Source organism: Centruroides vittatus, unplaced genomic scaffold (assembly GCF_030686945.1).
Source record: "Centruroides vittatus isolate TY-2023 unplaced genomic scaffold, ASM3068694v2 contig_2950, whole genome shotgun sequence".
NCBI lineage: Eukaryota > Metazoa > Arthropoda > Arachnida > Scorpiones > Buthidae > Centruroides > Centruroides vittatus.
This window is the reverse complement of record NW_027121874.1, coordinates 22,268-34,547: the sequence shown is the minus strand read 5'-3', so window position 1 is coordinate 34,547 and position 12,280 is coordinate 22,268. Positions and strand designations below refer to the sequence as shown.

General features: G+C 27.3%; 1 protein-coding gene across 2 annotated transcripts in view; it reads right to left on the bottom strand.

Moving 5' to 3' along the window:
- The window catches only part of LOC136972519 (RNA polymerase II-associated protein 1-like), a gene marked incomplete at its 5' end in the record, with an annotated part of 70,932 nt that overhangs the window by 37,282 nt on the left and 21,370 nt on the right, over positions 1-12,280 (bottom strand). For both annotated transcript variants that reach the window (XM_067267105.1, XM_067267106.1), the window contains 8 exon segments: positions 1,725-1,780; positions 1,863-1,969; positions 2,578-2,647; positions 5,168-5,302; positions 5,376-5,513; positions 5,729-5,896; positions 5,968-6,069; positions 10,472-10,573. In XM_067267105.1, coding sequence (XP_067123206.1) covers positions 1,725-1,780; positions 1,863-1,969; positions 2,578-2,647; positions 5,168-5,302; positions 5,376-5,513; positions 5,729-5,896; positions 5,968-6,069; positions 10,472-10,573 — 878 coding nt within the window.

Below are 12,280 nucleotides of genomic sequence, written 5' to 3'. Positions count from 1 at the left end.
TTTGGAATGCAGTCCCCTTTCTGTGCTAGTTCTTAATACTGTATAACATTTTGCACCATACAAAATTTTTATAAGAAATCACCATAGAAGCTATTACCCTCATTTAACATGATGGTTTATTTTAATAAAAAATTTATAATTAGAGGTCAGAAAATTTAGATAATAGCATATTAATGAAGATATTCAATGTTAAATTATAAATGGATACTACTCACTTTATGAAATAAAACAGTTTAACAAAAGATTTCATTTTTATTACAAATTCCATGCAAAATTCAACATTTTATAAATAAAATATAAAGATCAAAATTAATAATCTTTCTATCAGTGTGACATATAAACAAATAAAATTCACATTGTCTTGTCATTATGATTTATAAATAAACAAATGTACAGTAACTCCTTCATCTAAGGATTCACTTTCTGCAGTCTCAGTTACCTGTAGTCCTGTATAATTCAAAAATACTGAAAGAAAAATTCCAGAAATAAACAATTCTAAGGTTTCAAATTGGTTACCATTCTGAACAGCGTGACAAACTCTTCTGCCGCTCCACTCCATTCTGCCCAGGATGTAATCATCCCACTGTCCAGCATATATGCTACCCAGCCATTAGTCACTTAGTAGTCATCTTGGTTATCAGATCAATTGTTATGGTATTACACTGCTTATGTTCAAGTAAGCCTTATTTTATTTAATAATGACTAGTAGTGATGCCAAAAAGAAGTGTTTGCTTTAAGTGAAAAGATAAAATTTCACTTAATAAGGAAAGGAAAAACTTATATGCTGAGGCCATATTCATATAACTTTTATTATAGTATACTGTTATAATTGTTCTATTTTATTATTAGTAGAGAAGCTAGTAGAAGTAGGCACTAAAAACACACACAAATTATAAGTTATAATTTTTATAATGATTTATATGATTTCTAGTACTAGATATCCTACCATAAGTTGTAAGTTTTAACTAAAATTATGACATCTAGGCATTAAAAATCATATAAATACTGTATTTATATGATTATATTGCATATGTTGAGAAACAAACCAAATAAGTAGTAAATCTGATGGCACAATAAAACCAACATATTAATCCACCCATTTTGTCCATTCTTCTATACCTACTTGCTTTTTTATGGGTTTTATTTCATACAATGGTACTTTCAATGATGCCAGTAGAAATTCAATGGCAACTATTTTTAAAAATTATTGGCTAAGTATTTTTAAATTTGGAAGACAAAAAGTGTGATGTATCAAATAAACAATATAGCAAGGTATGATACAATGAGGAGCTACTGTAGTTATAAAAATCACATAAGTTATTATGATGAATTATAAGAGTGATAACTTATATGATTTTATTAGATGATTATATGATTTTTAGTGCCTAGATGTTCTAGCTCTAATAGTTATTGTTGTTAATATCTTATTGTGCCTAATTTAAAAATTAAATTTCATTATAGGTATGTATAGTATACGTATGTACAGGAATATGTATGGTTTGGTATTGTTCATGGTTTCAAGCATCCAATAGGAGTCTTGAAATGTATCCTCTTAGATAAAGGAGTTACTGCATAATACAAATTCTCTCTCTTGTGCATTGAAAAGCAAATTTATTTCCTATTATATAAAAATATTATATGATAAAATAATAAATAAATAATTATTTTTTAAATTCAAAATATACTTATTTTAAAGTATCTTAAAATATTTATTATAAAATTACCTAGGATCCATTGTTATATAACAGCACAATGAATTAATAATTCCAAAATCTGCAATCTATTTAACAAAATATTTGATTTAAATGTTAAAATTTGAACATTTAATTTATAATTACTTAAATATTATTAATAAATATTACCAAACGGGAAGCGATATTATATCCAGATAATGACAAAATTCTTATTAATTTAACAGCAGATCTTGAAGGAAATCCATAAGCATTACATTGTTGACCTTGAACAATTTCTGAAATCAAATAAAAATTTAAGATTTCATAAATGTTTTAATGAAATACTTTTAAATTTAAAAATAAAAATTTTCTAAAAATCCTAGACTGTGTTATAGCAATTTTATTGTAACACAAAAAAATATACTAAACAGACTTTCATAATATTTAGTATAACTTAAAAATAAAATAAATGATTGAAAAACTTTTACAAGATGTTTACATTGAACAACTAACAAATCAAACAAAAGACAAATGTTTTTAAAGTAGCTGACACATGATTTTGTTTGTCATTAAATTTAAATTTCTCTTTTAAATAAAATCTTTAAAATCATTGTCACGGATACTATTTTAAAGTTGTTTGATCTTTAAATATCCTATACTTGAATATCAAAAACTTACTGTAGTTATAAATTCAAATAATTAATGAAACAAATATATCAAGAACATTGTAACTTTAGAAAAATAAAAAAACAGGTATATTACAGAAAAATTATAATAATAATTTTATTATTTTTAATCAATAAATTTATCAATAGTAATCAGAAATTTGAGAATATCTTAAAATAAAAATAACATTTTGATCTATAAATATTTCATTCATATGATTTGAAATCAAAAATTTTACCTGCAAATTTCCAATTTGTTGGTAAAAATTCTGTTGTTATTATATTTAGCAGTCTTGGGCATTCAAATATCTAGATAATTAAAAGTAATATTTACATATTATCATTTAAAATTTATACTATTGTTTAAAATTAAGCATAGTTAACAAAAAGCAAAACATGAAAAACATGATATAATGAAATGACAAGGATTACACATAGCATATTACACAGTGTAGTGAAACATAAAGAAAAAGTATTTATGGCTCATGACAAATTAGGTCAACACAGGAGTTCATGAGAATCTCAAATGGAGGAATTTTACAGATATTTGCTAGTGCAAGAAGTTCAGTAAGGTATCTGATGAACTCTTATAATAATCAAGTGTCACATATTATTCATGAGGATACGAGAAATTTTTCAGCAATAAATCCAATTCCTGCTAAACAATAGACCAGAGCTCTGCTATAGCTCTAGAAAGGTATTAATACGCTGTAGTTCATTACACCAATGCATCTATTTATAACTTATAAGTTGAGATCTGGAAAACTAGCTAGCCACTATATTCTTTAAATATATATACATTTAAAAAATTCTCCATTAACATGGCCTAAATAGATGTGTATTCATCAGCCATAAATAAAAATTGTAGACCAATACTGTCAGAGATCTTGAGGTAAAACATGGAATAGTATGCAATCATGTGATATAATGTGACACTCATACTATTAAACCGCTATTGCATTTCTCTGATGTTGGAAATGTGATGATGGTTTCTGTAAGTTCTCACATGGACACACAATAACTATCACAGTGCAGATTGAAATGGACTTGTCACAGAAAATAATGTTGATCTATTGATTTGTAGACTATTCTAGGTATTGTGTGCATCCAAATAACCTCATATGTCTTTCTGAGTGAATGAGTGAGGTGGGAACTCACATAAAGCCATCTTTCATGAAACCTTCTATACACTATTAATGTCAAAACTATCTGTTTATTTGTTGCAATAAGCTTTAGTATGAGTTGATATGCTGATATTTGTCTAAAATATCTGATCATTAGTGTCAAATAGAAGTCCTCCTGTGTTGTAGTAAGTCTTGGTCAAGTAAGATGAAAAAGGCAAACACTATATAAGATTAAGGTAAAGATGAAAATTCAGTATCTTGGTATTCAGAATGTTTAAAAGAAAAAAGCTATAGGAGTAAGTTACAAATATAATCAAATTTTTTCAATATATTAAGTTCATCCAGAAAATAAATCCTGTTTGAATATTAAAAAAGATTTGCAACTTGTTTTCATTTGTATTTTATTACAGAAAAATCTATATACCTTAAACTACTTTTTGACATAATCACCATGAGAATTAAGGCATGTGTCATATCTTGGCACTAATTGCAACATACCCACTTCGTAGAATTCGGCTGCCTGCGACCTGAACCACTTCTAGATGTCTACCTTGATCTCATCATCACTTGCAAAATGATGAGATCTACAGCTTACTGTGAGACATTGAAGAAGTTATGGCACACGATACAGAACAAAAGGCATGGACTACTGACTTCTGGCATTGTGTTCGTGCATACGGTCGCACACACAACCGTATACCACACGCATAACAACAATGCTGCTTGATTCATTTTGCTGGGAATAATTCTGTCACCCTCCTTATAGTCCAGACCTAGCTCCATCCAACTTCCATTTGTTTTCTCATCTCAAAAAGTTTCTTTGCAAGTGATGATGAGATCAAGGTAAACGTCCAGAACTGGTTCAGGTCGCAGGCAGCCGAATTCTACGAAGTGGGTATGTTGCAATTAGTGCCAAGATATGACACATGCCTTAATTCTCATGGTAAATATGTCAAAAAGTAATTTAAGGTATGTAGATTTTTCTGTAATAAAATACAAATGAAAACAAATTGCAAATTTTTTTTAATACCCAAACAATACTTACTTTCTGGATGAGCTTAGTATACAAAATACCATTATCAGAGATTTACAAAATTGAACTAGAGCATAAAAATAGCAATTCAAATGAAAATTATAACAAGACTCTACTTAACATGTATTAAATGTAAGAAAGAAAATTTTTTACATGTCAATGTCATTAAAAATGTTTACAAAGACAATAATACAAAAATTAAAAAACATCAACTATGTCAACTTATGTAATTGGACCTCATGGTCTGGAAATTGTAAAACAATGTAAAACTGATTTTAACAAGAGAGTCACTGTTAAGTAAACTAAACTGTCAACTAAAGTTACTTTTACCAGTTTCACATCTCTACTATTCTGAGTTGGGGCAGTTTGATGTTCTAAAATATAGATTAATAACTGCCAGATGCAATTCTAACATAGATAAGGTATACAATATACCATACTTTTGTCAAAGACAGTCACTCAACTGATATGATGCAGAACAGAATGGCTAATGCCTATTAAACCAAACCATTCAACAGCACAGAATCTGTGCAACTACTAATATGAACTTGACTTAGATGTTAACAAGCTATTAGTAATTAAAGACATATTAAACAAAAAACTTACATCAGAATGCAAGATCCAAGTACATACCATACTAGTTAGGTTAAATATGATATTAAAATTACTTACTCTTACAGATGACTCTAATGAATGACGTCCAATACGAATTAAAATATCAAAAATATGCCCAATAACAGAGGCTGGCGGATGACAAATTTCCAAAATATATCGTAATCTAGGAAGTAGATCCATACGAAGTAATCCCTAAAATTCAAAATTCTCTTACACAAAGAAATATTTATGAAAAATAAAATTAATTTTTTAATCTATTAATTACTTTAATAACATCAAATTTAAGAATTTCAATATCAGCCATTTCTTCTAATTTATTTTCTGTTAAATTTTCTTGCTTCACAGGTATTAAAAATGGATTTATGTGACCACCTTTCCAAGTAAAAGTTAAGTCTAAACAAATCTGTAAATAAAATAGATCTAATTTTTGCATATGAAATCAATTATTAACCTGTAATAAAAGTTTAATTTTCCATTAATAACTTAAAATAAAAAATTATTATATTTAATATGAAAAATATGATTATATATTTAATAGATTAGATAATTAACTAAATTATATTATTAAAATTACATATACATATATATATATTTAATATGCTAATATTTTAATTTTACCTCATCATAATCATTATAAATTAAATTACGAATTGCATGAACAGCAGTAGCAAGTAGAGATTCTGAGTTATCATCTAACGACCAACGTAATAATGGTACTAGCCCAGAACTGAGCAACTCTTTCATTAATGAATGCTGTAAGCATTCATCAAACCAACCTTGGGCATTCTACAAATATATATAATATATAAATACTTCATTAATATTAAATACAAATATAATATTTATAATAAACATACATTTTTTAAAATATGTGCTAAAGTTTCCAATGATAACACCCTCTGAGACTGAAATGAACTTCTGAGTAATATATAGAGTTCTTCCATACTGTATCCAGGAACCTATATTTGAAAGTTTTAATAATTATTTTAAGAAAAATTAATTAATTTATATATATATATATATATATATATATATATATAATACAAATTACTGTATTTTATATATTTGCTTTCATCTATTTAAGTTTTTATACATAAATATAAGAATAAAAGTATTTAATGTAGGAAAATAATTCTTATTGCAAAATTTTCATATCTTCTTAATAACAACAATCTTAAAAAGCATGAATTAAAGTTACAATAATAAAAAAATTTATCTTCATCATTAACACACAAAATAAACTAAGATAACTTGGATATATTCAATCAATCAATATTTTCAGAGGTCAAAACCCATAAACAACAAAATGCAAATTACAGAATAAGTTACATTTTTAATAAAAACATTTTAGTTTGCAAACATGAATTGTATAATTATAAATGTTTTCACCATTGTATTATAAATATTGTAATGAAATTGAATGTTTCACTTTATTCTTTTTTTACAAATTAGGTAAAGACCACACCAGTGGATTCTATGTGGAAAATCTTTTGCAATGATCACAACTGGGATTTAATCATGGTGGCAATCTATACCATTCAGTCGTCTGGCCGGTTTTCAATGTGTGAGGAAAAAAAAATGTATATAACGACTTGAATAAACATCGTAGTAGCTCAAAATACCTTAATACATGTAAAGACAGGATCCTGTACATTGGAACACTTGGGGCACATGCCCCCTTTTTGCCTGTGTTACCTATTTCCTAATCCCTAACAGAGCCCAAATTCTATTATCAACAAACAACAGGGAATTGGTGACTTCTAGCTTATTCTTCAAATATAATAGAAACTAATGAACAATATTTGTCCATTGTCTATGTAACTTTCTCATATGTTGACCAAAACTGCATTGTTTTTAATGCTAAGTTAGCCCCAATTGTCTCGACATTGAATCAAAGTTTGAAGCTTCTTGTAAAATGTATGATGCCCTTTTTTTAAAGCTTGTTTCCTCTCTTTTTTATAGTCTGAGGGGGCCACTAAACTTTTACTTTACTAATAAAACGTAGTAGGATCTCTAGATCATTTTAAGGAAAAAAATGACAAATTCTAGTCTTTTATAAAATAAAATAAAAAAAAGAACCCTTAAAGGAAAAAAAAAGAAAAAGACGAGAAAATTAACATTCAGGTGTTAAACAATGTACTAAACTATTTTCGTCTTTGTCAGGTAGATAATGTTAATTTTCTCGTCTCTTGCCTATTCAGTGATCAGCGTGAAGTCCACCATGGTTACAATAAAAGAAAAAGAGTTTTTAAAATTAAAAATTCCCTTTTAGAAAATTAAAACCACCAAAGATCTAATATATTTTTAGAAATGGTCTCAGATAAAACCAATGAAAAGTGTAATAAAAATAAAGAAAGAAAACTGAATATTTAATGTATATAATGTCTTTAGTGAATATATAAAAGAACTTGTAACTCAAAAAGCATCTACTTTAAACTGAACAGAAACATAACTGTCTGAAATGCATATCTAATAAAATAGAACAGCCAAAGAAAGGTCTCTCGGTGTCAAAGTGAAAGCTTTTCCAAAAGGTATGAAGAAGCTGATACAAAACCTTAATGGCCATTAAATTTTAAAACAAAAAATGTCCTTAAAATTTGTTTTTGAAAGCTACACCATGTCACCATGTTTCTAAAGCAAGAACGTGAAGTGCAGAGACAATAATAAAAAGTTTACAGTATGGCATCAAAATGCCAAGCTTAACTTTACCAAAGAGAAACTCCCAAGAAAACAATCTGACTATTTTTTACTTGTCAAAATATTTGTTATGTCAAATGTTTTTCTTTGAATATCAATTGTTTTCTTTGACTAATTTGATTAATTAATTTTTTCACAGCCTTTCTATTGGTTGCAAGTTATTTATGACTATTTATCATTGCGTCTATAATACAAATTGATCTTAAAACAGTCAATAGAAAAACAATGAAAAAAATAAAACCAAGATAAGAATCTAACTGGAACAAACTAAAAGACAAATGAAAAATTGCTAAGAGTAATTGATGGGATTGTTTCAGCTTATTTATTCACTGGTTTAACATTAATAAAAAGGTACATAAAATTTCTACAAAAAATTATAAACGCTGACGACCTAACTACAAAATTACTGAACATGTTATATCAAAAATCAAAGATCACAGATTTAAAACGAAATTGGATAGTACGTCTTTCGAAGATATTTAACACATACGGTTTTTCTATGAGTCTATTTATGGATCAGTCATACATCAGTGAACAGCAAAATAAACTATTAATACAAAGAGTAATGGAAAACTCCATTGTCCAAGATATTGACGACATACAGAAACGAAACAATACAAGCTGGTATAAAATAATTTTAAATTACCCATCAAATAATAGCTATATGTTGACGAATCTCTCATTTAATGTTAAAAAGTTTTTTATACAGCTAAGACTAAATAAAAACTGGATAAATTTAAACAATGAATTCTTTGACTACTCTCATACCAAATGCCCAAGCTGTAGTAAGACATTATCTAAATTTCATATCCTCTGTGAAAACTGCAGCTGTGAAATTGTAACATTCAACAATCAGATATTGGTCGATTAATCAATTGTTCTAATGAAACAAATATGCATAAGTTCCTTGATATAGCAAACATCAATACTATCTTTAAATTATATAATTATACAAAGCAACGTATGAATAAATAATGTAGTGTTAATTACTAATTAATGTACCACATATTAGACAACTAACGCTCATTATATATATAGAAAAAGTTCTAATGATGGAGACATATATCCTGTAAATGTTAACCACGTCCTTGTAACAGGCGAAAGCCTTATATGATAAATAAACTTTGAATTGAATTGAATTAAATTAAAAAAAAAATTATTTATTCACTGGTTTAATTTCTGGAGTCAGGATTGTATGCATAGATTCAACAATTTGGGCACCTAATACTCTGCCAAATTGCAACTCCTGACATGTACTTCTTCATACCTCTAAGCTGGTAAGCCGTGACAGCACCACAATTTTATAAACAAGACATAGTCTTGTCAGTAAAAACAAAGTCAGATAAAGTAATAAAAATAAAAATCCACTAATAATACTTTGAACAAACATTAAAATTTCCAAGCCAATGGTTCTGCCTACAATTGGCTTGGAAATTTATAGTCAAAAAGTTTGCCATGAACTCATAATTTATACCTTAGTTTATAATTGCATGTTTTATCTATATATCTTAATTTATTTTAATGTTTGTTCAAAGTATTATTAGTGGATTTTATTTTTATTACTATATCTGACTTTTTTTATTTTATATTTATATATATATTAATTTTCTGTTGTTTTCTTATTTTTTTCTGTTGTAAATTTTTGAATTTAAATATATGTATTCTATTTTTGGAGTGCCAGCATTCCAATTCTCTCGTTCAACCTATGGAGGATAGCCTATGGAACAGGCCAAAAAACAGTTTTCAATAAAACTATCTCGGCAACATAAAAAGGTGTGTTATGATACTGTAAATTTGTTACATATATTTTTTGATTCCCATGATAAATTTCAGTACAACTTTTTACAGAGGAATTTTAGATGACAGTATTGGGATACCCAGTGGTGTATTTCTTATAAAAGGAATCATTGTGAGACATTTAAAAAATTGACAGGTCAGAGTCAGACTATTTGTTTACTGACTCCACCACATTGGTACTGAAGGCAATTTTTTTTTAGAAAATGGACACTGCATTTACATGTATAAAGTTATAGTTCAACCTTAATTGTATTAAAACATGTTTAATTTTTATTGAGATATTTTACAAATATTCTCAAGTAAACAGCTATTTTTAACTTTCTTAAAGTTTTAAATTGTTTCTTTTATATTATTAAGTGTTGAAACGTGTTACACAATTAATTATTATTATTATTTTTCTATAATCTAAAATTTTGGTGCTGCCTTCTGTATAAAAAAGACTTGAGTTTGAGTTAGATTCAACATAGTGGAAAATGGCAATGTAACTGAGAATATTTGCTACTACATTTGTATTCACTCTGTCTTTTTAATTAAGTCACATTAAAATTTAATTTAATTTTAACACAGAATATAACTTTTGTTACAATGTTTTAGGTATTCGTTTTATGTAATGCTAATTTCTGTTAGTAATAAAGTTATTGAATGTTGTGTCCACTATGATCATCTCAACTGCTGTCATATTTGTTTAATAAAGTGCTGCTTTGACTTTGTGTGGGTCCACAGTATTTTTAATATATCAGAAAGATATCAAACTATTGATTATCAAATATTAATTATGAGAAATTAAATTCTTAACTAATAAATTAAAATTTATAATCCATAGTTTAGAAATCTATATCATGAAACTTAGTAATAAAAAATATTTACCTCTGGTTCTTCTCCATGATGATGAAGTCCTTGAAAAGTTGGAATATCTTGGTCATGAGATATTAAATTTCCTTTAAAATCAAATCGAGCAATATAACCAGTCTGTAAAATAATTTTATATTATAAAATTATAAAATGATTAATTTCAATAATATTTATTTTTTTTATACAATTTAATATACACAATAAAATACACAAACTACAAAAACAGTAATAATACAGTAATTGATTTAATTCAATAATAATTTGAAATATTTTCAATTGGTAAAATAATTTCCATTATGCACCAGGAATGCACTAAAATCAAATGAAAAATTTTATTCATGCAAACATAATGATGATAGTATTAAGTGATTGCAACATCATAGCAAAGGAGCAATTTCCTACAAAGCAATGGTACACAGTAGATGCTAGATATTAAGATAATCTAAGACAGTGATTCTCAAACTTTTTCGATCCACCACCCCCTTTGTTCCATAAAGTTATACCCAACGCCCCCCCGTGTGAGAAAGGATTGGAAATATTCTTAGGAAAACTTTTCTATGAATCTCACACTTTGTGCCCTTACCGTACATTGTTCTCGACATCTGGAAACCATTAAATGCAATGTTTCCTCTTATCCGTTTGACAGAGGAAAGGGAACTTTTACCTTTGATCACCATTCAGTACCCTGCCTCCAGCGCCCCCCTAGATTTACTCACCGCCCACAAGAGGGCGTTATCGCCCACTTTGAGAAACGCTGATCTAAGATATATCATCCATGACATTTAAGATAGATGTTAGACATCTATTCCAACTAGATCAAAAATGGAATGCACAAGAGGAAAATAAGTATAATAGCATATAAAGTACAAATTACCTAAAAATACAAAATATTTTGAGACAGAAAAATAAACAAAGCAATATTATATGCAATATACAATAAAGGTGATCAGAAGGCTTTCTATTGATGGCATAGCTCTGTTAATAAAAAAAAAATGAAAAAACATGAAAGGAGTCTAGAATAAAAATGATACAAAGCAGCATCAAAAAACAAGCACAAAAACTGAGAAGGCAATAATAGGTGAGAAAGAAAGGAAATAAAGATTATAAATAAACTAGAAAGAAGAGTAAAAAAAAACTTTTAAAATGAATGGATGTTACATAGGAGCCATGAGTCATATGACTTCAAATATTGAGATTATGAATAAACAGTATAGAAGAAAAAAAATATACCATTGGCTGACAATAGCCATAAATATATTGTCTAAAGCAGTGAAAACTGTAGAATTGCAATAAGATAATTCCAAAATTAATTTGAAAAAATGTTCTATATTTTCCTAAATTAAATGAAAATTTGTTATCATATTGCAAACTTTAAGATAAAAATACAAAATGAAACATAATACTTGATGATAGGGTTTTCAGTTCCAAGTATTTGGAGTCAGACTTGTCAAGTCCTTTCACTTTTACTCAGATTCAATAATCAATCTAAAATTCAACAAGTCTGAGTTCAAGTTTCTATATTTTAACAGCACTAAATAGAAATCATCAGTCATTGATCATTGAAGCATTATTAGTAATGATGTAAAAAAATTAATCATAATTACTGAAGATAACTTGCTATTATATTGCAATTATTTTAAATTAATTACTAAATAATTTGAGATAATAATTTAAATAATAAGAGATGGCACGTAACACTTCCCTCCAGTGATAACTTGCTAGTTGTATTTTATCTTTATTAACTTAGCTTAGTTTTGCCCTCATACCATATCTACAATACTGTAATTACTGCTTGCACAACAGAATTTTTAAGTCAATTTGATA